The sequence below is a fragment of the Magnolia sinica genome, chromosome 6 (assembly GCF_029962835.1).
Source record: "Magnolia sinica isolate HGM2019 chromosome 6, MsV1, whole genome shotgun sequence".
Classification (NCBI taxonomy): Eukaryota; Viridiplantae; Streptophyta; class Magnoliopsida; order Magnoliales; family Magnoliaceae; genus Magnolia; species Magnolia sinica.
In genome coordinates this window covers 36,228,548-36,256,152 of record NC_080578.1, presented here as the reverse complement: position 1 = coordinate 36,256,152, position 27,605 = coordinate 36,228,548, and the positions used below count along the sequence as shown (strand labels likewise).

The 27,605-nt window shown below is 39.2% G+C and overlaps 1 protein-coding gene across 6 annotated transcripts in view; it reads left to right on the top strand.

Annotated features, from left to right (window-relative positions):
- The window catches only part of LOC131248653 (intermembrane lipid transfer protein VPS13), a 199,594-nt gene extending 173,742 nt beyond the window's left edge, over positions 1-25,852 (top strand). For 5 of the 6 annotated variants that reach the window (XM_058249032.1, XM_058249031.1, XM_058249036.1 and 2 more), the window contains 6 exons: positions 2,953-3,099; positions 18,554-18,658; positions 18,752-18,862; positions 18,946-19,050; positions 24,622-24,691; positions 24,816-25,852. In XM_058249032.1, coding sequence (XP_058105015.1) covers positions 2,953-3,099; positions 18,554-18,658; positions 18,752-18,862; positions 18,946-19,050; positions 24,622-24,691; positions 24,816-25,492 — 1,215 coding nt within the window. In that variant the 3' untranslated portion in view covers positions 25,493-25,852. Of the gene's footprint in view, positions 1-2,941; positions 3,100-18,553; positions 18,659-18,751; positions 18,863-18,945; positions 19,051-24,621; positions 24,692-24,815 lie in introns of those variants that run through there. The other variant, XM_058249034.1, reaches the window with a different exon arrangement.
- The last annotated feature ends 1,753 nt before the right edge of the window (positions 25,853-27,605 follow it).

The window sequence follows — 27,605 nt, the reverse complement described above, 5'->3', positions numbered from 1 at the left end:
CACGTTATTGACAACCGAGGCACTAACAGCTAATACGGCCACTATTACCGTTATTGAATATCTTGCTCCCGATTGTAGCAAGGAGATAATGAAGTCCCTAATGTACCAACCAACTTGTTCTATGTAGCGCTTGATCTAGTTTCTCCCAGTATTTCTCCTAATTCTTCTAACCTACCAATTGCCCTCCAGAAAGGTGCACAAACTTGTATGAACATCCCATCTCAAACTTTCTTTTTCGTCATTATCTGCCTCCTGTTCTTCGTAAATTTGTCTCGTCTCTTTCTTCTCATTAAGTTGCTAAGTCTTATCAAGAAGTGTCTATGTGATAAAGGGCAAAAATAGCCAATGGAGGAAGAGATGGCTTCTCTTCACTGTAAATATACCTAGGAGTTAACCACTCTTCCTATTTGCACACATGTTGTGGGGTGTCAATGGGTGTACACCATTAAATTTCAACTGATATTATCATGGAAATGTTAAAAGCTCGGTTGCCAAGGGTTGTACTTGGACACTTGGCCTGAACTGCATGGACTTTTCTCTCTGTTGCCAAACTCAACTCCATCCATGTTATAATGTCCATGGCTATTAATCATGGTTGCCCATTATTCCATCTTAATGTTAAAAATGTTTCTACATGAAGCTCTCACGAAAGAGGGTATATGGAGCAACCACCTGGGTTTGTTGCTCAGGATTTGGATAAAGTCTATAGGTTGAAGAAGGTGATATATGGGCTTAAAAAATCTCCTTGTGTGTGGTCTAACAAGTTCGGCAATGTAGTGTTGGCACATAGGTTGCAGTGAAGTCATGTTGATCATTCCATTTTCATACACAGAGGTTTGTCTAGGCTAATTGCATTGGTTGTATATGTAGCGATATTGTGCTGACAGGCAATGACAGTTAAGGGATTGAGGACCTTAAGCGACATCTTCAAGGTTACTTTCTAATAAGGAACTTGAGCCATCGTCAATACTTCCCTAGGATAGAGGTTGTTAGATCAAAAGAAGGTTCAATCTATCTCAAAGAAAGTATGTTTTAGATCTACTTAAAGAAACAGGTTTCCTTGATTCTCATCTTTCAAAAAGAAAAAACGGTTTCCTTCTAAACCCATTGACACACCAATGGATCAAAATCACAAGCTATATAGTTGGTGACCAATGTAATTTGTTTGAAGATCCAAACAATACACAAGACTACTGGGAAAACTCATTTACTTTACTATCACTAGACCTGACATATTATATGTGATAAGCATAGTTTTGTCAGTTCAAGAGTTCTCCTAGAAAACCACATATGGATGCAATTGTTTGGATTCTTCAGTATCTCAAACGAGCGCCAGGACAAGGAATATTGTATAAGCAACACGATCATCTTCATATTACAGCTGGGTATTCTGCTGTGCATTGGGCAGGTTCTCCTATTAATGGACGTCCCACTATTGGATACTTCACATTTGTGTGAGGTAACTTAATTACCTGGAAGAGCAAGAAGAAGAGTATGTTTGCATGGTCTTACACCATGTGAGTTAGTTTTTTATTAAAGAAACATTTAAATAAAATGGGGCTTGTCGTAAATCTTCCAATGCAGTCATTCTATGATAATCAAGCGGTCACTCATATTGCAAGCAACCTGGGTTGTCATGATAGAACCAAGGATATTGAGGTCTACTATTTTTTCATACAAGAGGTCTCAAATGGTGAAATCTCTATGACGTATGTTAGATCTCAAGATCAGCCAATTGATGTATTTACTAAAGCTCTTGGGAGAAATAAGTTTGAATGTATATTTTACAAGCTGGGCTTAAATATCTTATATGCTCCAGCTTAAGGGGAAGTGTTGAAGTTGTGAATGTGTGGGCTGTATAGTAACACGTCCCACCTGGATGACAGTGATCTGGATTGTGATCTTATCACTTCTCTAGCATTGTGGCCCCTCATTTATCATATTTAAGATTCCTAGGGTGCATGTGGCAATTTGTAATGAGGGGCATTTTGGTCTTTTTCGTTTTTTACTCAAGTAAATAAAAGCAAGGGAGGTGGGTACATCCAGCCCTAATTCTCCACTTTTTCCGTCCTTTCTTTCTACTCTCACATCTTCTCATAAACAACAATGGATGTGCATGATATAATCTCTTGTGCCTCGGGGGGGACACAGTTTCATGAATGTAAAGCTGATTGCAAAGGAGAAGAGTGTCCACGTTTCTCTATGAAGCCATTTTGCAGATTTGAATCTTGCTGAGCAGTTATTGTCACATTAAAATAATAGAATCCATTATCTGCTGTCTTCATAGCCTCAACGCTTCACGGTCCATAATTGATGATTTGATCACTTCATGGTCCACAAGGGATGGCAGTTAATGTGTGGACCACTTGATGATTTGATCAACCTAGATTTTGGTATGAGGAATATCTTGACATACTTCTACACCTGTTATATTGATCTGGATATCGTGCACAATTGGGTCAGCGTTTTGGATGGTCTGAATTGCTGTACAACTATGCTGCATTTGTCATGTATAAGGTCTTGGTTTGGACAGTGCAATTGTTGGGCAATGCTTTATCCATAATTGGGTGTAGCAATTGGCAAACATTATCGTGAGCTTTGTTGGTTGAATGCAGGCCCCTTATCTAACCATTTGGCCAAGTCCAGGGCCTTATCAGCCCAATTAGGGCAAGCGTTGCTCTAGGTCCAACTCTGGCATGGCTCTAGGCCAGCCTATTGCCAGTCCGCCACTCCTACTTCTGGGATTATACCTAATTTTTGTATTTTTTTTCTGTTATGGTTGATTCAGACGATAGGAACTTTGTTATATAATTGTGCAGTCATGATCTGTTTTTCCTACCTGGGACTTAGGAGTGAATTGTTATGTGTTCATGTATATAAATATATATGTGCAATGCCTCTTCTTCCCTGTTAAATGACCTCTCAAACACTCATGACATAGTTCCATGGCAGAGAGGTCTGATGGCTCTTGTAGATGTTGAGGGAGCACCAGTCTATCTCAAGCAACTGACAATTACACATCACTTGGCAAGTTGGGAATCCATTCAAGAGATCCTTATCAAGCACTATACTCGTCAACTTCTTCATGAAATGTATAAGGTAATTCCTGAATGTTATTTCCAGCACATGGTTTTGATATAGAATTTTATTCGATGTTATCTTCATATTCATTGATTTGACCTTTTTTTCCTCCTATGGAAGTCTCACCCCCGGGGTTGACTCATCTGTTCTACCTGGCAGTCTTTTCCCTGTAACAAACTCAACGAACATGCATGTTGTTGTAAAAGTTGATAATCATTACTGTACTCATGAAGGATCATGTGCCATAGCACTTTTTATTATGTTAAGAAACTTGCAGGTTCTCTGCTAATGTTTTTATTCGAACTAATCCCTTATAGATTACCAGTTTATGGCACACATGAGGCACATGGAGAGACATGGTTAGTTCAAAGCTAATTCTTTTGGAGAGTTGGGTAACGGTAGCTTTTCAACCTCTTGTTTTGTGCTGAATTCAGAAATTTATGGGTATTTTTGTGAATTCTACAAAATAAGCTGCAAAGTTTCAATATTTCTACCAATAAATTAGGAGTGAATTTGGGGCATGGTCCATCCATTTTATAGAAGAATAATCCCTATGCAACTGAAAATAAGCCCAAGATTGGGGGCTATGATCTTCCAATCTGGATGGAAATACCATCTGCTTACCTAAGCTGCAAATGACAGTTACGAAGAGAAACACAAGCACAGTCCACAATTCAATTGAGAATAGGCCCAACACTGGGGGCTAGGATTGTCCAATCTGGAAGAGTAGGGGAAGTGGCATGGAGAGAGGAAGGAAGAGAGAATTGGGGGGAGATATTTTCAGAGGGGGAGGTGGAGAGGATGCTCACCTCACCTTTTCCAGTTTTGTGGCCTCCTGAATTTTAGATTTGCCTCTTTTTTGGGTTGACGTCCTAACATGAAACAGATGTACAGATAGCTTTTACCCAATCATCACAGTGGGCCCCACAACCTTTGTTGGAGGATTCATGCAAATGCAAGGGAGAGGGCTACTCGCACACTAAACAGACCAAAGGAGCGGAGAAAATCCAAGCCAAGCCGTCAGTTTATAAGCACGTAGATTTTCAAAATTCGATAAATATCCCTTATCTATATTGAAAATCTCAAAGGCCATGACTCTCCTAAAGCTAATTGCATGGGCAAAAATTCCCTTTTGCTTCTTGTGCTATATATATCTGGAAGATATTTAGGGCTTGACCAGTCTACAAATAAGCAATTATGAAAACACGGGATCAAATGCTCAATAAGAGGACAGCGGCACTTGGGTAAGAAGAGGTTAGATTTTTGCCTTTGGAAGGGAAGGTAGAACAAGAAGCATGATAAAATGAAATCCCTAATCAAGATCCGCTGCTACTAGAAACTCATCAGTTCACCACAAGTCATTCCCCTCTTGTAATGCCGCCCCTGCTTTTTCTAAATGTCTAAACACCATTCCTCTACTCCCTATACTTTTTGCACCAATTGACCAAGTCATTCTCTTCCCAAATAGTTAGAAGGAGAGTGTTGGTCCAAGTTGAAGGCTTTAAAACGTCAACGGAAAGACCCAAAAGGACATTGGCGGAGGTAGCAAGAAAAGACCCGAGTACCTATGGTTTAATTGAGGATGTGGTCCAAAATGGAGTGGAATGGCGAAACAAGATTTGTGTGGATGACCCCAATAAGGCTTACATGATGATGAGTTATTGATCTCCCTCACATGAAGTGAAAATCATGTTCTAATCTCCTTGTCTGTCTTTGGTTCACCAACCTCAACCAAAGCATCAATGTGATTCATAAGTTTGATCCCCTAATAGTTGTTGCAACCAATGTTTTAAAATATCAAAGATATCGGCCAATATATCCCACGATACATCTTGTATCCCACCTATGCAATACGAAAGGCACAAGTAGTGCCGATATATCCCACATGTTTGATCTGGTGAGCATTTTCAATTTCCGATCCCTTTTTTTTTGTTGAAATTATGTTAAATCGGTGCCAAATTGTTATAAATTCATTGGTTCTTCATGTTTTGCATGAAAATCATGGAGTTGGAGCTTTGATTTCGATATCCATTATTTCTTCATGTTCTCCAAATTTTTTTCGAAAATCTCCTTCAACCAGCTGTCAATTGAGGCCAATTTCATAGTATTTAGGAGTACTGAATGAAATGACCATCTCTCAAATTGCTTGCAATGTTGCACTCCAAACATGAAATCAAGCATGTATGAGGGCTAATCTACTGATTTGTTAAGTCATTGTCAATTTTCAGAAAATAAAAATCATTTTTAATTAAAAATTAATATTATTTTTTTTTCAAAATTTACCTTCAACCAAATGTCAATTGAGACTAATATCAAAGCATTTAAGAGTATTTGATGAAATAGCCATCACATACACTCTAAATGTTATGCATTCAATTTGAATATAGTTGCATTAGTCCAGTCAGACAATACATAACTTAGGACCCTATACAAAAGAAACCTATTATGTGCACTTATTTTTTGAGATGTTTGATTTAAAAGTGTGTATTAAGGTATTTTCTAACAATCTTTGAAGTTTCATTGAAAAATTCAACCATTTTCCCAATGTTTCCCCATGTATCCCAAAAGGTGTGATAAATTACTCAATACAAACAATATATCCCATGCGATAACCGATATGTATCTGTATCCCAAGGATGCGATACATAACATGATACTGATATTTCGAACACTGGGTGCAACTTTGTGCATCTACTTTTTTTCTGGAAGTATCACGATGCTTTTGCTTCACTTGGCATTTTCTTTATCAGCAAAATTTTCTTGAAAAAATTAGTTGACCTAAGTAATCATATCTTAGTATATTGGATACTTTCATTGGTATTATCATTTGTCCTTGCACTTTTCCTTTCGCCGCCCTTGCTAAGTCCCTTCACTTACCTAAGGGTGCATTTGGCAAGTTGTATTTGGTGTGAATTGGGGGAAAATGAGACAAGGGTGTGTTTGGTTTTTCAATTTCCTGTGTAATGCAACATAAATGAGCAATTATTATTTATATTAAATCAAGAGTCAAATACACATGTAAAGGAAATTGTAATCGTTACATTTTTTCCATTATATAACTACCATTTACAATGATGTCTGCGTGAAACAAACAATGTTAACAAACTCATCATTTCGGCCAAATGTAGGTGATGTCACCACGCTATTGTAATTGGAAAACCAAACATGGCCTAAGTGCATTTAGCAGCATGTAATTGAGGCAATTTAAATTCTATTGTAATCCAAATCCCTTAAAAAGGTGATTTTCGAAATCTCTTTGAAATGGTGAGAATCTGAACTGAATTCACATGGATTTCTTACCAACGGAAAAAAATGTGACTATTGCAATCCCCCTTTTTTTTAAATGACACACAACTCTCTCTCTCTCTCTCTCTCTCTCTCTCTCTCTCTCTCTCTCTCTCTCTCTCTCTCTCTCTCACTTCCAATGTTGTCAAATGGCATAAGCAATCACATAACTTAAATCGAAAAAAATTGGAAAAAAAAAAAATGGAAAGTATGTGATCGCATATGCAATTATGTGATCGCATATCGCATAAAGATATGCGATCACATACCTTCCATATGGCACATGTGATTATGTGATCACCACCATTGTTGTCACCCAACATACCCGTCTTCTCTCTCCCTACAAAAGCCCTTTCACAACTCAAAAGGTAAGCCCCTACACAGTTTTATTATTTCCCAAATCTCATGGTTTTATATGTGCAAGATCCAAGTCATTCATCTGGTGGATCCCTTCACATTTAGAAGCATTTGGGGAAGACTTGAATGGTGGGTGAATGCCAGATCATATGGTTCCTGATCAACGGCCGCAAATGCCTGCGGCATGAGTAGAGCATGGTTTGATGATAATAATGTGAAGAAAAGAGGAGAAGATTGAGAGAGGAGGAGAGTTTGGGAAAGATGTTGTGTTAGGTTTGCTTGCCCTATCACAAAATTTTATTATAATAGAGCATATAGTACACCGCAGGAAAAGAGGAAAGAGTGCACATACACTTACACTAAAGGGGGCCACTAACCACATACACAATACACTAACATTCTCTATACTCCCCCTCAAGTTGGAGCATAGATGTTGATCATGCCCAACTCGTCACAAACACGATGAAGAGCATCTCGACTCGAAGACTTTGTAAGAACATTAGCAAATTAATCCCCAGATCGAACAAAAGGAGTGACGATTTCCTTAGAAGCTACTTTCTCCCGCATAAAGTGACAGTCGACCTCAATATGCTTGGTTCGCTCGCGGAAAACCGGGATACGAGCAATATAGATGGCCGCTTGGTTGTCACAGTGAAGAGGAACGGGATCCAAAGGAGAATAACCAAGTTTTTCAAGAAGGTTGCGAAGCCACATGAGCTCACACGTCACATGAGCCATAGCACGGTATTCTACTTCAGCCGAAGACCGATCTTCTATGTTATAAGATTGCAACCTAGGAAGGTACAGAAGCCGGATATAGAGCGGTGATCATAAGTACTACCTGCACAATCAGCATCGGAATAGCCAAAAAGATGAAGATGACCATACAACTGAAAGCAGAGGCCAAGACCCGGGGCTGATTTTAGATACCAAAGTATGTGGTAGACAGCTGTGAGATAGGAGGTACAGGGAGCTTGCATGAATTGGCTAACAACGCCCACCGCAAATGAGAGATCTGGCGAGTAATAGTCAAGTAAATAAGCCGGCCTACAAGTCATTGATACATCCCGGGATCAGTAAGGAGAGCACCATCATATGGTTGAAGCTTCTGTGAAGTATCCATGGGAGTGGTAGCGAGCTTGCTCCCTGACATGCCGGTCTCCATAAGAAGAACAAGCGCATATTTTCGTTGTGACATGACCAATCTAGATGATGAGCAACCAACTTTAATTCTAAGGAAGTAGTGAAGAGGACCAAGATCCTTGATCTCAAACTTGGTCTTCAAAAATTCTTTGACCTCCCTCATTCCAACAGAATCACTACCTGACAGAACAATATCATCCACATAGACAATGAGAACCATGATGCATGTCAATCGATGACATATAAAGAGAGTGATCGCATGACTACGAACAAAGCCGAACTCCAAGAGAGCCTGACTGAATTTTCCAAGCCATGCACGTGGGGATTGTTTGAGTCCATAAAAAGTTTTCTTCAACCGACATACAAGCGCAGGGTTGTGAGAAGCAACAAAGCAAGAGGTTGATGCATGTAAACTTCCTCTACAAGGTTCCCATGGAGAAATACATTCTTAACATCAAGTTGAAACAAGGGCCATGATAAATTAACGGCCAAGGAGATCACGACGCGAATTGAATTAAGCTTAGCCACCGGAGAGAATGTCTTGAAGTAATCTACACCAGAAGTCTGTGTGTAACCCTTAGCAATAAGACAGGCTTTATAGCAATCAATGGAGCCGTCTGGAAGAAACTTGATCGTATAAACCCATCGACATCCAACAGGTTTATGACCTAAAGGAAGTGGCACGAGGTCCCAAGTATAATTCTTCTCAAGAGCAGACATTTCTTCTATCATCGCCTTTGTCCAACCAAGACTTTGAAGAGCATGTGAGAGAGACCGAGGAATAGTCTGTGATGAAAGGGAAGCTGCAAACGATTGAAAAGACGATGAAAGATGATCATATGAAACGAAATTACTAATGAAGTGTTGAGTACAAGATCGTGACTCTTTGTGCAAGGCAATGGGGAGATCTAAACTCGAGGTAGGAGAGTCACCTGAGCCAACATCCAAAGTGTGTAGAAGGGTGGATGGCTGAGTGTGTGAAAATTTATCTCGACGATGATACACTCACAGAGGCTTACGCTCACCCAAATCACCAACAGGATATTGAATGGAGGGGAGAGGAGTTTCCCTATGATCATTAGTGGAAAGAGGAAGAGGATAAGAGTCATACTCCCCCTGACTCGCAAGAGGATCACAAAGGGATCAGCCTGAAGCTGAGAAAAAAAGAAATATCCTCAAAGAAGGTTATATTGGCAGAGACATATTTCTTTCAAGTCAATGGGTCAAAACATTTATGCCCTTTTTGACTCTGAGTATACCCTAGAAAGACACATTTAATTACCCTGTGGCTAAGTTTATATTACTTCCATCCAAAACATGAACAAAGCATGTGCAACTAAAAATTTTAGGTGGTAGAGGAAATGGATTATCATGAGGATACAATATAGTAAATGAAGATTTGTAAGACAGAATACGTGAGGGTATACTATTAATAAGAAAAGTAGCAGTTAGAAGAGCATCACCCCAAAAATGTTTAGGTAGTTGCATACCAAGCATAAGGGTGCGAGCAACTTCAAGAAGATGACGATTCTTTCGTTCTGCAATACCATTTTGTTGAAGTGTGCGAGCACACGATGTCCTAGACAAAATACCATGTACCTGCAAGAAGGACAAAGGTAGTAGACATGTATTCCCCCATTATCAGAATGGAGGGTTTTGATGGAACACTGAAATTAAGTGCACACTTCATGAAAAATACTTTAAACGCATCAAACACTTCACATTTAGATTTCAAAAGATAAATCCAAGTCATGCGTGAATAATCATCAATAAAGGTAACGAAATATTTAAATCCAAAAGTGGAGGTAACCGGAGCTGGTCCCCAGACATCCGAGTGAACCAGAACAAAATGTTGAGATTTCCTCCCAGAAGAGCTAGGAGGAAATGTAGCCAGTGTTCAAATTGTCGACGAAATGTCGATATTATCGGCGATAATATCGGTGTCGCTAGTCTAGCGATACCGAAACCCCAATTTTTCGTTTCTCTCCCTATTATCGGCGAAAAATAGGGGATATTGTCGATAATTTTGGATTATCGCCGAGAATATCGACCGTAGCCACCAACCACGCAGCCAACAGCCCATTTTTTCGATAAATAGGTAAAAATAAGGGGAAAAAAATAAAAAATTCGCTTTGATTTCGCTGTTTTTGTAAATGCATGAGAGTGATAGCGTACCTGGTTAATCGAAACTCACAGCTCCGAAGAATGCCTCCTGTCGATCTTCGAAGATTGCAAAGAGGTAAGAAAAACTGCAAAATCCCCTTTCCCTTTTCCATTTGAAGCTTGAAATTTCGGCGAAAAATCAGCGATTTTAGGAATTTCCTCGCGATTTGGGAATAATATAGGGTTTCGAAACCCTCCCTCAAAAACCCCCTTTCTTCGGCAAGAATCCCTCGCGAACGACATTTCAGGGTTTTCTTCCTCTTTTTTTCTTTCTTTTTTTTTTTTTTCTTTATTTCGGGCTTGATATGAGGACGCGGATTGGCTGGTGTACCTTACACCAGCTGTATACCTGCTGTATTCACGTCAGCAAGTTAAGTGGGTCTGATGATGAGGTATGTGTTATATCCAGACCGTTAATCCATTTGGCGAGCTCGTCGTAAGGAGTTAGAAGAAAAATAAGACAGATCTAACTATCAAGTGGACCACACTGCAAAAAGCAGTGGGAAATTGAACGTCTACTATTAAAACACGTTTTTGGGTCACAGAAGTTTTGGATCAATATGAAATTTGTTTTTCCTCTTCATTCATGTCTTTGTGACATTATGAACAGATTGGATGGAAAATAAACGTTACGGTGGTCCTTATGAAGGTTTCAACGGTGTACATCAATCTTCCCGCAGTTTTGTGTGGTGGGGTCCACTAAAGCTTTGGATCTGCCTCATTCTCTAGGTAATGCCTTAAAATAATATCTCCAAATGAATGGACGTTGTGGATACAACATGTACATCCTAGTAGGGTCCACAGAACTTGATGACGTGTAGCGAGTGTCCCTACGGCAGTATCTAATCCGCGTCCGGTTTTTACGTGGAAAGCACATTGCGTACTGAGTTATATGCTCTAACCGTATAGAGTAAACTCTAGTAGGCCCACCGTGAATGCATCTAGTCCATCCATGCCGTCCATCCGTTTTTTCATATTATTTTAGGGGTTGAGACAAAAATTTAAGCATACCCAAAGATCAAGTGGACCATACCATTGGAAACAGTTGGAATAATAACTTCCACCATCGAAACATTTCTTGGGCCCACAGTGATGTTTATTTGTCATCCAACCTGTTCATGAGATCACACAGACATGGATGAAGGGAAAACACAAATACAAGCTTGATCCAAAACTTCTGTGGCCCCCAAGAAATTTTCAACAGTAGATGTTCAATTCACACTATTTCCCATTATGTGTTCCACTTGAGGTTTGGATATAGTTCATTTATACGCTCAAGCCCAAAATTTACCTATTAAAATGGTTGGACGGAGTGGATAAAATACATAAATTATGGTGGACCCACAAAGTTTACACAGCACGCTTAACCTATTGAGTTACTCGGTACGCAATCCGCTCTTCCTTTTAACATAAGTGGTGTGTGGACGTCACCAAGTTCTGTGGACCCCACCATGATGTATGTGTTATATCCACATGGTCCATCCAATTAGCGAGACCATTTTAGGTAGTGAACCCAAAAATGAGGTAGATCCAAAGCTAGGGTGGACCACACTGCCAAGGCAATGGGGACAATGATTCTTACCGTTGAAACCTTCTTAGGCGCCATGGCCCACAGTGGTGTTTATTTGTCATCCAAGTTGTTCATAAGATCACACGGGGATGGATGAAAGTAAGATACAAAAATGACATGGATCCAAAACTTTTGTGGCCCCTAATAATTTTTCAATGGTAGGCATGTTCAATTCACATTATTTCCTGTGGTGTGGTCCATTAGAGCATTGGATATGCTTCATCTTTGGGATCAAGCCTTAAAATTATCTTGTAAAATGGATGGATGGGGTGGATAAAATACATAAATCACAATGGGCCCCACACAGTGATAAGCGTACTGATTTATAGGGTGCGCACGTGTCACTTGTTTGTATCTGTGGATTGATGGGTCAATGTTATGTGGGGCCATCATAATGATAAATATTTTATCAATGTTGTCCATTTATTTTGATAGATAATTTTAAGGCATGAGTCTAAAATGAGACAGATCTGCATGACTGCATCTCCGGTGGACCACACTAAAGGAAACAGTGGCGATTAAATGCTCACCATTAAAAACTTCATAGGGCCATTGTAATGTTTTTTGTTTTTTTCTTGCCATCCAACCTCTTGATTAGGTTACACAGATCTTGATGAAGCGAAAACACTGTTTAGATTATGTTAAAATTTGCGACATGTACCATTTTCAAATGTTAGGTATCAAGCGTCATACACAACCAAAGTATCAAATACCATACTGATTGGATAATCTAATCCATCCTTGATTTGGCATCTTTGAGTTCATTTACTTTTACATGTCTTAATTACTGTATACCAGCTGCATTTGTATTATATAAACTAATTTTCGTTACTATTTAAGTGATTTTTTACGGCAACGCATACTTTTTAGCCCCTATTAAATGAAAATTTCTAATTTAATGCATTCTTTTTGCAAAATTTTCATTCCTGGATATGTAAATATGTGTATTTAGGCATGTCCTAAAGTTTCACTGAAAAATTCCATCATTTTCCCCATATTTCCCCCTTTTTCCCTGCATTTCCGATTATCGGCGATATTATCGGCGATAACGATATTATATCTTTATCTCCGGCCAGCGAAACTTGTAGCGATACCGACAACTCGAACACTGAATGTAGCACGATGATGTTTAGACAATTCACAAATATCGTAGTATAATGGTGTAGTGATAAACAAAGAGGGAAACAAAATTCTCATTCTAGCTATTAATGGGTGGCCTAAGTGGCAGTGCCACCAAGTCATGGACTCTCGATCCAGAGAAAGGGTACTAGAAGTGACAACGAGTGTATCATCGAGAAGATAAACACCTCCTCGCTCATGCCTCCCACTAATCACTCTCTTCGTCTATAGGTCCTAAAACAAATAATAAGAAGGGAAGAAGGTAATGGAACAATTTAATGATTTAGTAAGAGAGCTAACAAATAATAAGTTTAATGGAAAACAAGACACATGCAAGACTGAGGACAGAGACAAGGAAGAAGAAAGAGGGATGGAACCAATCCCAAAGACATACTGAGTGTAGGGAGAATGAGTGTGAGAGGAAGCTCTAGAGTCTATGACTCAGGAGGTAGGAGAGGATGACGCAAGAAGAGCAGTACCTTACTGGGCCAAAGCTGCGTGAGATGGCTCAGGAATATCACGAATGTGAAGCCGCATAAGGGCATCATATGCAGCCCGAGAAATGATAAGAGACTCCCCCGAAGTAGACTGTTTAGCTGTCGAGGTGGAAGATTGTATCTTAGGAGCAACTGTGGATACAACAGAAGCAGTGGCATATGTAGGACAACCATGTATCTGCCAGCAATAATCAATGGTGTGATTAGTTCCACCGCAATGTGAACAAATGCGGAAACCATCACGTCCTCGTCCACGTCCACCACGACCACGAAGATTACGACCGCCACGACTGCGATATCCCTCGCAGCCTCTACCACAACCACCAAAACTAGAAATGCACCCTGAACTCAAGGATGGTACCCGAAGGCCAAGAGAGGACTGATCCCCAGCAAGATGTGCCGAACGCTTGGGTGGCACAAATGAATGAGAAGGAAGAGTAGAAACAGTATCATGCTGGCACATGGCATAGACTGTCGTCAATGGGGGAAGAGGATCCTGCATAAAAACCTGATCTCGAACATGAAGATAATCAGAATTCGACCCATCTAGGAAATGCATGATACAAGTATCATCCCGCTGCTTATGAGCATGTTCATGATCCTATTTACATTTGGAACGAAGAGGCTGATACATATTCAACTCATCCCACATACCCTGAAGCGTCGAATAGTAATCTTTTAATGATCTTAAGTTTTTTTGGAACCGACCAATTTCTTGAATAACCTGGAATACCCATGAAAATTTCTGAGATTCCGAGAACATATTATAAAGTGTATCCCAAATGCCTTTAGCCAAGGATAAAAATATCAGTGAGTGGCTAATCGAGGAATCCATACTATTCAACAACCATCCAATAACTTGATAATTCTCCTTCGTCCAAGACTTGTAGGTAACATCTGTAGAGCTTGGGGAATCATCTAAAATATATGATAACTTCTCACGGGCTCCTAAGAACACTTTTACAAATTGTGCCCATTGAAGATAGTTGTCACCATTCAACTTAGTGGAGGTAATCTGCAAGGGGTTGGATTCGAGAGACCCTATGCCAAGAGATGAGGGCCCTTTGTCAACCATAGGAAAGTCCAAAAGAGAAACCTGTGCCAAGAGAGGCCTTACGCCAAGAAGGATTGATTCAAATAACTCTATCTCACTCAATCCTTCAGGATAATAAGAAATAAACCCCAAACAAATAGCAATCATCGAAAATAACATGAAACTCGGTCAAAAACGGACCAACCGAGTGAAAAACGGCCCAGCCACATGTCCGTTTGAGGTTAAAACCCTCTCAAACATGGATCTTAGGTTTACAAAAATCCTCATGGGTAGCTTGGGAGGAAGATTTTGGTTCATCTTAGCAAAGAAACCAAAGAACAGCTTACCAATTTGAGGTAGATCGAAGAAAAACGAAAGATGGGCCCGATTTTCAAATTTCTCTATTTCACCCAAAATACCATGAAAGGAGGTCCAAAACATTCTAAAAAAATCATGACAAATCTTCTAAAATCAAGATCTATCAAACCCCTAAACTTTTAGCTCAAACGAAGTCCATGGTGTCCATACAACGCTGACATCGACCGTACGGCTGCTGACATCAACAAGGTGACGTGTCGCCTCTCAATCTGTTGGATGCGGAATGCCTGGATTTGTGCTCTAATACCACGTCAAACAACCATTTACTCCAAAAGCTTAAGTTGTCAGAGTGGTGTATTAATGTATATCCAGGGACTTTTATCCCCCCCCCCCCTCCCCCCGCACATGCGGGGTGGGAATTTCACACGGGAACATACTAACGAGGGTGGAGGGACACTCACCCTATATAGGTCGGGCTTGATTTCCCAGTCCCTAGGCCGGACCTGATTTTCCTGACCCCCCATGGGAGAAGAATATATTAGCGAGGCATATTTACTGCTCTTGAGATTCAAACATAGGACCTTCCGCTCTAATACCAAGTAGAGAATGGTTTGATGATAATAATGTGAAGAAAAGAGGAGAAGACTAAGAGAGGAGGAGGAGGAGAGTTTGGGAAAGATGTTGCGTTAGGCTTGCTTTCCCTAACACACAATATTTTATTATAATAGAGCATATAGTACACCGCAGGAGAAGAGGAAAGTGTGCACATGCACTTACACTAAAAAGGGGTCACTAACCACATACACAATACACTAGCATTCTCTATAGCATGTGTTGGCCTAGTAGCCGCTGCCTCCCACAACCAGCACTCTGTTTTCAAGACATCTCTCTCCCCCTCATATGTGGAGATGGCAATGAGAAATGATCTTGACTAAGGGTGCATTTGGGTTTGGAGTAAGGTTTGGTGGCTCGAGGCCCGCTGGTGTAGGCCCATCCATAATTGGAGCAATGTGGTTGCATGGTCTGATGATCCATTCTTAATCTATGCTCTTTAACTAAATTCCTTTACCTAATCTATTCTTAATAAGAAAGAAACTGAAATAAATAAATAAATAAATTGGCATGACAATCCAATAATACGTGCTTGAAAAAATTAAGTTTTCAATTTTTCTAACTCAGCTACCAATATTGAACTTGAAAATCTATCAAATTTCAAATATTCTCATTAGTTTCTCAAGGTTACTAAATAATTTAATAGTGACTACATGCTTTGTTGAAAGATTAGAATAAGGAATTATGAAGATATTAATTTTGACTAAGTACTAATATATCAGCTATTCCTTGGCCTATTATAATGTTTTGGACTGGCATAGCATTGTCACCTCCCCCGGCATTAGCAGTACCAATCTAAGTCAGACAACGGTTTGTCACCTATTTCAAAGTTTGTGTTACTTGTACCCCAAATTAGTCTTATCAGACTTCCACTACCATGCAATGTTGTCAAAATCATTATTGTATCACAAATTGTAAGTTTTTTATGATTTTCTTAAGAATATGAAAAATATAAATAAATCAGAAAAATTAAAAACTTTAACATTATCATGACATGGTATTACTCAAAAATTAAATGATTCTTATCTTCTTCTTCTTTTTTTCTTTTTTTCTTTTTTTTGTCTTTCAAGAATTTTTCCTTAAAAAACATTTAACGATCCTTTAATAATTTATGTTCTTGTTACCTTTCTTGAATGTAGAATCGCATTAGAAAAGCAGCATTTGATTCCGTAGACCGATGAAAAAAGATATTTTGATTTCTAACCATCATTCCACAAAAGTCAACATGATCATAACCTAACATTCCAGACAGTGTTTGAATTATCTCTGATATTATCTTTATCTCCAGTTCAGCGGTACCGGTAACACTGGTAGCGATACCGATAATGCTGGTAGTATCAGAAACTCCAGGTATTAGCGATGTATCGCTAAGTATCATCAACATATCAATATCGTTAATGTAATCGCCAATATTTTCAACGATGTAAATTCTAAGTGTCGCTTGCATTGCCAATGCATCAATATAGCCAATGTATCACTAATATTTTCGACTATGTAAATTCTAGGTAGTGATTGTATCGTGTGTATCGACGATATTTCAATAGTAAATTTTTGTTTCAATTTTTTTTCATGGGCACATGGTTGTATGTAGTGTACAATTTGTCATTAATAATATCTTGATATTATCGATATCGCAAAATGTACAATATTGAGACCACAGTCTTTCATTTCCTTTCCAATTGTTAATGATTTTTTGGTGAAATATCACATGTTGTTGGTATTTTGCAATATCGATGGCTGTTTGGATGATTAAATAGGCCGGATGGGATGATTGGACTGATTTCTTACAACAACACATGCTTTTAAGGCCCCATTAAATGAAAACTTGTTATGTATGCATTCTTTTTTCAATTTTTTTTAATTTCTAAATATGCAAATATGTCCATTTTAACATCTCCTAAAGTTTCGCTGAAAATGCCACCATTTTTCCAATGTTTCCCCACATTTCCGGTTATCGGCGATATCGATATTGTTTCCGTATCCCTGGCCAACGAAACTTGTAGCGATACCGATACTTCAAACACTAATTCCAAATAAGTAATAAATCAATTTGGTGTTTTGAACAATTAAGAAGTAAGAAATCATTAAAAAATAATTAATTATTTAAAAAATAATTTTAAAAAAAAAATAAAATAAAATAAAATAAAATAAAATAAACTCTACAATTTAACATTGAAGAGAATACATATCATTTAATCTCCTATAAAGAACAAAATAAAATAATTTAGCTTTTCTTAATGATTCTTGTATTTTTTTAAGGTTTTTTTTAATGATTCTTAAAGCCCCCACCAATTTAAAAACATTAAATGAATGCCGAGTGAAGCTTAAAATAGAAGAAAACAAGTATAATTTGAATCATAAATCGTAAGATTCAAGTTATAAAACTGTAGGATTCATATAAAAAGGGATTCAAAGGTGGGATTCAAATCATTTTGCTTAAGATTCTACTCAAATTGTGAATCGTAAATTGTAGTATTTTGACAACACTGCTACCATGTTATTTGAAAAATGTGCCTGAACTGGTTCTTGTGATTTGTCATCCTCGTAGCTGATTCAATATCAAAACCAAATATCAAGTCCTCTAGTTCCACAATATTCACGAATGTGGCCAGGAGCACTCGGAATTACAGATGATGTTTACACTAAGCCAAACTGATAGTGATGATGATATGTGTGCCACATAATGATTCAACACCGAAGTATCTTGGATCCTGCACCTATTAGCCAACAACATCAAAACCTGATCTCTGAAGGTTGGCCTTTGATTTTGCTGTCAAGTTCCCAGAATCTCCTACTGCAATTTATTCTCCATATAATGACTGTAGTAGTTATAAGCCATTTTCCCATGTTTTCCAGTGTTACTGACCATTTGGGAACTCATCCATGGTTGCATTTTTTAATGCTAGAAGTTCCAATTGTCGGTTATGATATTCATTTAACCTTGAAAGAAACATGGGGCTGTCAACAGGACGGGCCTGGGCTTGGCTTCGGCCTGGATTTTGAACTTCTTAGGCCAGGCCTATTCAGAATTCTGATTTTACCTGGCCCGAGCCTAGCCCATTGACAGCCCTAAGGACACTTCTTGGCTTCACAATTTCCTTTTACAAATTCTCTATCAGACCAACACAACAGTTGTCGAGTTGCATAAGGAGAACGAAGAAGGTTGAAGTTCATTTTTACAATGATGTCAGAAGATCCTAGGTGGAAACATAATTTTTTATTGTATGAGTAAAATTCTTTTCCCACAAGTCAGAGAATGAAGCATCTTATGATCCACATGTTAAGTGTTTTGCAAGTATCCCTACCGCCATGCATCTTTTGAAGGAAACAAGAAAGACCTGATTCTGTGCTTTCTTTCACTTGGGTAAATTGCAGGTATTTGGTTCTGCTGGTGTGATCGGTAATCCTATGGGATTCGCAAGGAATGTTGGGCTCGGCCTCAAAGATTTTTTGTCTGTTCCTGCAAAGGGTGTTTTGCAGGTGTGTAATTCTCATGCCATTTCCATGCCTTTTAGCACTAGCAGGCTCTTAATTTGTCCATTCATCTTGACAATTAACTGTTGCATTTGGCAGAGCCCTACTGGACTAATTACAGGCATGGCACAAGGTACTAAAAGTCTTCTTAGCAACACAGTGTATGCAGTAAGCAATGCTGCTACTCAGTTCAGTAAAGCTGCCCACAAGGTATTGTGACATGTCTAATGTCATTGAGTTGTTTAACGAGTCACTCTCCCATGATTCATATCAGGAGTGATTTCTTCTTGCAGGGCATCCTTGCGTTTACATTTGATGAACAAACTGTTTCCAAAATGAAGAAACGGCAGGATGGTCTAGATTCACACAGCAAAGGTGTATTGAATGAATTCTTAGAGGTATACCATCTTATTCTATCAGTAATTGTCCTTTGGAAGCTTCCTATTCACGGTCACAAGAAACCACTTCTCAGAAAACTTCCTGAAAAATAATTTATTAAGACCATACACTTAGGGCCTGTATGGTTGCCATTTAAAAACGAGTTTGTATCATTCTGTTTTATTATGATCAATGTATTAGAGATGAAATTTTCTGACAGGGATTAAAATATAACCAAAATATTATATAAACTTTGATCCCTAATACGTAATTGATATTGACTAAAATGAGATGAACACATTTTTAAGTGGCCACCATATAGGCCCTCAGGGATCTATTTCCTGAAATATCCCACCCACTGAATGAACTGTGCTAGTTTAATGCTAAACTGATAGGGCTATAAATGGTTACCCAGACACATGGGTAGCTGGTGAACCTGACCTGATTTTTATGTGCCCAGGTCTAGGTCCAATAAACCCGTTAAGAAATTAGGTCAGGTTCAGGTCTCACCTTTGAGACCTAGTTAAAAACCCGGGCAGGTTAAGTTGGGGATAGGTCAGGTCCAGGTGATGGACCTGGTTAAAGTCAGTTTGGGTCAGGTCTAATCTGGTCTGTGTCCAGTTCAGTTAGTTTTAATATTAAAATTATATATGTTTAATACTATTTTTTGTTCTAGCAAAAGAAATGAGGTTTCTTAAGCCACACACATATAAGAGTGCCAATTTATACACCATGCACATTTCCAAGTGGCAAGTGGTAGATCTTGTTTTTGGCAATTTCTCGGCATGGATGTTTCTCGGGAGATTTTCAAATTTCAGGTTTTTCTCAGGATATTATCGGTAAAATCTCATCAAAAATAAAATATTTAAAAATATTTATTTTCAATATATATATATATAAAACAAATTAGCTTTCAAACCCGCACAGGGTTTGGGCGAACAACTTGCATCGTGGGTATGCTCCCCACAAATGTGGGTTTGATTCCCCTCCTCAGGATTACCCGATGCACATGGTTTGCGGGTGATTGCGTGCATCTGCAGGGATTAGTTTCACCTCAAAGGGGTGGGGATACCCTGTAGTCATCAAAAAAGAAAAGAAAAGAAAGGGGAAAAAAAAAAAAAAGAGCCTTCAAAAAAATATTGACACAAGTAATTCCTTAAGATTTTACAGTTTTTCGAGTTAATATCGTGTTGATATAGCAATAATATCGCGATATTCTAAAATCAGCCGAGATTTTGAAAATATCATGATAATATCGTTTAGTGTATTTTTCACAATATTATTGTGAGATTTTCAAAATCTGGGTGATTTATGTCACACTGCAAAGTGGCAGATGAGTGTGCAATCTGATCCATCCATCGGGTGGGCCCAACCATGTAAATGCTCTTATTTGTCTTGAACCAACTCAAAACCAAGATCCAAAGATCAAATGAATACCGGATCAGATCTGGGTCTGGCTCCTCAAGAACTAGATGCAGATCCAGCAAGACCCAAACGCGGTTAGCCTGGGTACAGATACTACAGTACCCAGCCCAAACCTGACCTGTTGACAACCCTATAAATTCACTGCACTATTGGATTGACTGTTAAGAACTCGGTCGAGCCACATAATGACTCATTTGAGTCAGTTTGCCCTTCAAGAAACTGGTTTGAATTGCTGAGGCACTTACAAAGTTGGCCTAAATCACAACATTCGGCTGTGGCATTTGGTAGTTCTTGAGTTATTATTATTAGTCTCTTTGTATGTGTTGTCCAGAAAGAGGAGGTTAACTGAGTTGAACACAACTGCTGAGCTGGACTTCTGCCAGCTCACAGTTCAATTTGGTCCTATGGAAAAGTGGTACCAATCTTCATATTTCAACATTTCATTCCACTTTTAGTTTTTCCAGTTGGATTAAATGAGCTTTCGCATCATCGAACATTTTGAACTTAAACTGAGAGGGGGAAAAAAACTGTTAATGCAACCAAATAATGGAAAGGTTTTCACTTATGAGATAAGATTTGCCTTCTTTCCCCAAGTAGATGCATGCTTGACCATTGTATACAGGGCTAGGATATGGTGATAGTTTACCATTTTTAGAACAGTGGCTACTTGCCCACCATACACATGGCACACACGTAATGAAATTGGGACTGTCCAAATTGTCAGCCCCATTGTGGTGCACCGGCTGAAAGTAATTCTGAATGAACAATCTAAGTATCAGATTCATCTTCGAACCTGGACTACTGCCGATTTATTAAAGCTCCCCATAGCCACCATTTGGATGGTTATGATTGTTCAATCAGTTTGATTTTATACATGCATGTTAAGGTGTTTTGTACATGTCGATGTGATGCAAATCCAGATGTCATCAGACAATGTTCTTCATGACTAGAGAGTTTCTGGCTCTTTCCCTACCGATTCAAGGACTAGTGTCGAAATAGTTATCAGCTTGTCTCGTCATAAAACCATAAAGAAAGTTGAGTTCTATTATGAACAGTGTTCGAGTTGTCGGTATCGCTACAAGTTTCGCTGGCCAGAGATAAAGATATAATATCGTTATCGCCGATAATATCGCCGATAACTGGAAATGCAGGGAAAAAGGGGGAAACATGGAGAAAATGGTGGAATTTTTCAGTGAAACTTCATGACATGTCTAAATACACATATTTACATATTTAGAAATGAAAAAATTACAAAAAGAATGCATTAAATAAGAAGTTTCCATTTAATGGGGGCCAAAAGGCACGCGTTGTCGTAAGAAATCACTCAAATAATAACCAAAATGAGTTTATGTAATACAAATGTAAGCTTATAATAATTAAGACATGCAAAAGTAAATGCATTTAAAAAAATACACATTTATAGCCACATTTCATCCCTACATAGAATGACAAGGTGACTCGTAATCATTGTTCAGATCTTATGGCCGTTGAGAGTAGTACTGTGGCCCACTATGAATGTGCGCGGGTTATCCATGCTGGCCATCCATTTTTTCAGCTCATTTTAATAGTTGTTTCGAAATTTGAAGCATGTCCAAAGCTCAAGTGGACCACACCACATGAAACATTGGTAATAATGATTTTCAGAGTTGAAACCTTGGTAGGGCCTACATTGATGTTTATTTGTCATCTAACTTGTCCATAAGGTCACAGAGACATGGATGAAGGAAAAACACAAATAATATATTGATCCAGATTTTCTTAGGCCTCATGGAATTTTAGATGTTATAATTTCAATTCACACTGTTTCCGTGGTGAGGTCCACTTGAGATTTGGATATAATTAGTTTTTGGGCTAAAGCCCTCAAATTATTTGTTAAAATGGATGGACGGAGTGGATAAAATATGTAAATCATGGTGGACCCCACATAATTTACTCAGTACGCAAACACATATGTACTCGAGTCGGTAGGGACGCGGCTCAGGTACGACAGGTTGAGCGGCAAGACTTGCCACCGTAGTGACGTGTAGCTGTTATCTGGCCCACCATGGTTTATGTTTCGTATCCACACCGTCCAACCATTGGAAGATATCATTTTAACGTAATAGATAAAGAATGAGTCAGATCCAAATCTCTAATGAACCATACCACATGAAAACAATAATGATTGGATATCCACCGTTAAAATCCTCCTATGGCCCACTGTACTATTTATTTGATATTCAATCTGTATGATTACGTCATACAGTCCTAGATGAGGGCAAAAATCAAATATTAGCTTAATCCAATACTTTTATAGGTCTCAAAAGGTTTTTAATGGTCTACATTATTCCTATAATGTGGTCCACTTGAGATTGGGATATACCTCATTTTTGATCTCATACTCTAAAATTGTCTCGAAAAATAGATGGACGGTAATGATACAATACATACATCATGGTGGGGCCTACAGAACGTTATGGTGGCCCAACGAATTGTTTAATGGTGAAAATCATTATCTCCGCTGCTATTTGTGGTGTGGTCCACATGATCTTTGGATATGATTCATTTTCTGGATAATGCCCTAAAATAATCTCTAAAAATAGATGAACGGTGTAGATATAATAAATACATCACTGTGGGGCCCACGTAACTTTAATCTCCTTTGAACCGTTCGTACAACTCGGAGCTCGAGGAGCATTAGTGCTCGTCTGCGCACGCCACGTACCTACAGCAGCTATACAGCTACTGTGTGTACACCACCCACTCCACTTCCCTTTTTTTGATAAACCGACCCCCGACCATGGCGATTTTAAAGCTCCCAAAAATCTCTCCCCAAATTTCGATTTTTTTTTTCAAATCCCCGTAAGCCTAGGTAGAATCCAGTTTCCTTTCAAAGCTATTCCATTCGAAGGAAAAAGGGGATTTTAGGTTTTTCGTTCTTCTGAAAGATCCGGCGCTGTTGACCACGTGAGTAAAAAGGTAAGAGAGCTTCTTCTTCTTCTTCTTCTTCTTCTTCTTTTTCTATATTTTTTTCCGAATAAGAGGGTCGTCGCCTAATGTCGCCGAAAACACGGCATTTATTTTATCGAAATCTATAGGGGAGTTGGCTGATTTGGCCAGTGATCCGAAAATATCGCCGATAATATCGAAAATATCGGCGACATCTAGAAGAGAAACGAAATATTGGGGTTTCGGTATCGGAGGTCTGGCGACACCGATAATATCGGCGATATTATCGATTTCTCACCGATAACTCAAACACTGATTATGAAAGTGTAAAGTTGCATATGCCATTGCATTTACTTCTTGGTATAGACCAATGTTCAAATTATCTCCGATATTATCTTTATCTCCAGCTCAGCGACACCAATAACACTAGTAGTGATACCGATAACGTTGGTAGTATCAGAAATTGCAGGTATTAGTAATATATCGCTAAGTATTGTCAACGTATCAATATCGCTAATATAATTGTCAATATTTTCAACTATGTAAATTCTAGGTGTCGCTTGTATTACCAATGCATCAATATCGCTAATGTATCGCCAATATTTTCAACTATGTAAATTGTAGGTAATACTTGTATCATAAGTGTATCGACAATATTTCAATAATATCACCAACGTATTGATATCATCAAAATTTTGTTTTTTTCAATTTTTTTTTCATGGGCACATGGTTGTATGTAGTGTTCAATTTTTTATTGATAATATCTCGATATTATCAATATCGCAGCATGTGCAATATTGAGACTACAATCTTTCGTTTCCTTTGCAATTGTTGATGATTGCTTGGTGAAATATCATGTGTTGTTGATATTTTGCAATATTGATGGATGTTTGGATGAAAGGTTGGATAGTTAAATAGGCTGGATGGGATGGTTGGACTGATTTCTTACAACAGCACATGCTTTTAAGGCCCCATTAAATGGAAACTTGTTATATATGCGTTCTTTTTGCAATTTTTTAATTTCTAAATATACAAATATGTACATTTTAACATCTCCTGAAATTTTGCTGAAAATTCACTGTTTTTCCTATGTTTCCCGGCATTTCCGGTTATCAGCGATATTATCGGCAATATCGATATTGTTTCCGTATTCCTGTCCAGTGAAACTTGTCGCAATACCAATAATTCGAACACTGGTATAGACATTAGATAATGTGTTTTAATCTCTTGCTTTCCAGGGACTCACTGGACTCCTCCAGTCACCAATCAGAGGTGCCGAGAAACATGGCCTCCCTGGAGTCCTCTCAGGTAACATCCAGCACCGTTCATCATCATCTTCAGACTAACGTGCACTGCAACCAATCATACACTGGGATGCACATGCTTGCTATCAAATGCTATCATTTTGGTTCACGGACATCCATTCCTGCAGGAATAGCACTGGGAACCGCAGGAGTTGTGGCTAGACCGATTGCCAGCATACTTGAAGTCACTGGAAAGACCGCTCAAAGCATCAGAAATCGAAGCAGCCCCCACCAATCCAATCGATTTCGTATCCGTTTCCCACGGCCACTAGCTAGAGATGTCCCCTTGTTGCCCTACTGCTGGGAAGAAGCAATAGGAACGTTGATGCTTCTAGAGGCTGATGACTCCAAACTCAAAGATGAGATATGTATCATGTGCAAAGCACTCAAACAGCCAGGAAAGTTTGTTATCATTACCGAGCGGGTTGTCTTAGTCTTTCAGTGTTCAAGTTTGGTTGGTTTTGGCTCACCTGAGTTTGCTGGGGTCTCTGATCCACAGTGGGTAATTGAAGCCCAGTTGGGTTTGGAAGGTGTTGTTCATATTGATAGAGAAGAAGAGGTGGTGAACGTTGTTGGAGGCTGCATTGAAACGCTTTCAAGACCACAGCAGCTGAAGAGAAGCAGTCAGAGGATAAGATGGTTGGGCCCTACCACTTCAGTACCCCTTATCCAGATGAGCATTGAGTTGTCAAGCCAGGAAGATGCTGAAGATGTTTCGCAAGCCTTGCGGTCCACAATCGAACGGGGCAAGGAGCAATGTTGGGGGGTGCGTGTCTTGCACCGGAGTAATCTTCGGGTGAAATGAAGAACGGCTGCTTCCAGCTTGAAACTGTCGAGTTGGTTAGGGCGCTTGCCATACTTCGGCATGATCCAGTATTGAATCCTGGTTTCACTGAGGCGGTGGCATTGAGACAAAATGTGTACCAAAAGATAACATTAAATAAAGAAAAAAAGAAAGAAAAAAGCAACAGCTTCATCAGACCTGAATCAAGTGGACTGCTGCTTGGATGCTGGTTGACCCTACAGTGCTTTTAAGACATTCTACCAATCAATTCACTCTGTAATTCACTCAGCAGTAACTAGTAGGATGCTGCTTAAGCCTGTGTATATTATATATCTCGTGTATATTAAAACTCAATTCTATAATGAAGCATTCTTCAGTGTATGTGGTTCATGGCCTCCTAATGAAGCATTCTTCAGTGTATGTGGTTCATGGCCTCCTAATGAAGCATTCTTCTGTGTTTGTGGTTCATGGCCTCCTGTTTTTGGTTTCCATCCCTTCCCCCCCCCCCCCCCCCCCTAAAGGCTCCAGAGATTTGCCTAAACTGGTTAACATTCATGCTCGGTTAGCCAACTATGAAAGTTCCAAGCCCAGCTAGACCTATTTTCGCTTCACTTCTCACACCCAAAGGCTCCCAAGATTTCCCAAACTGGTGAACATTCAGGCTTGGTTAGCCATAGATGAAAGCTCAAGCCCAACTAGACCTTTTTCTTGTTTTGCTTCTCTCGAGTCCGAAAAAAAAAAAGAGAGAGAGAGAGAGAACGAAAATAGAAGAAATAGATCCCTTCGACTTCATCTTTCCAAATATTTAAATAAAGCAATCAGTTTACAATTTGGAAGTGATTGTCTGAGGAGATTTTACAGTACAGGAAGTGACGTACGTTGGTGTATCCAGGAAGAGCATTTCATGAACGGGCAGTTGATGCTGGGCAGCCTATGAGGCTTGATATGCAGGCACTTGGAAATTACTTGCATGCCCATGCAATTTCAAAGTACTTTCTGAGTTTTTTTTTATTTTTATTTTTATTTTATTTCTTTCTTTTTCAAGGAAACAAATTTCTTTCCAATAGCGTACCAATTTGTTTCTGGGCTGGGCGTGGTGAGACTGTGCCCCAATCTCCATCTTTTGTCAGGACCAGCAAGTGTGCCCATGTTTGATTCTCCTCCAGCTGGGCCTGAATTGATGAGGCAAACTGTAAATTCTAGGCCTGCTGTTGATTTCACCTAGGCTCAGAGAGGATGGTAGGCCCACCTCGCCTAATCAGAGAAATAACAGTCTTGATGTTTGGTCGGGCCCAGCGTAGGACCTTGGAAAGTCCTCAATGCCACACTGGGCTTCTAAACAAAGTCCAATTAAGCATCTTCAGGAGCCTGGCTGAGCTTCCCCGGGCCATTTAATTAATAGACATTCTGGGCTGGTGAATCTGGGCTCTAACCGTGTCTGGGGTCAGCAAACACCTCCAAGGCTGTTTCTTCTCCAGCTGGGCTTGCCCTGGCCCGGGGAACCTCAGCAAGCACGATCAGTTAGTCCTTTAGCCAGAGGTTCAAGAGCACGGGCCAATTTATTCAAAAAGAAATTCGATTCATCTTGAGGCATGACCTGAACACTCCTCTTAAAACTTTCTTCTCTGATACAGAGGCCCAGGTTGTGAATTAAAATTATTATTATTATTATTATAAAATTTGGGCCAACTCCCTTGTGGGCTATTTTGTGGGAGAGAGCCCACATTTCTTAACAATAGAAAGCTCACTGGAAAAAGCGTGGAAAGTTAAATATGGTATTTGACTTCATTACACATGAAGACGGGTTTCATCTTTTCAAGTTTAGGGATTTTGATAAAGCCAGAATGTGCTTTGAAAACAACCCTTAATCGCTAAACGGGCAACCTCCTCATGGTGAAAAGATAGTCTACAGTCTACCTTCAAAAGGAGGATCTAGATACCATTTCGTTATGGATCTAAATTTTCAAACTTAAACTTAAACTTCCACACAACCCAAGTGCTGAGTAAGCTCTGGACTTTTATCAAAAAGTCATTATTCACCGATAAACCCACTGCCAGCCATTATTCACTGATAAAACACACTGCCTCTGGATCTACCATCTTTGGACCCCAAGGAAAAAAACAAACTGTGACC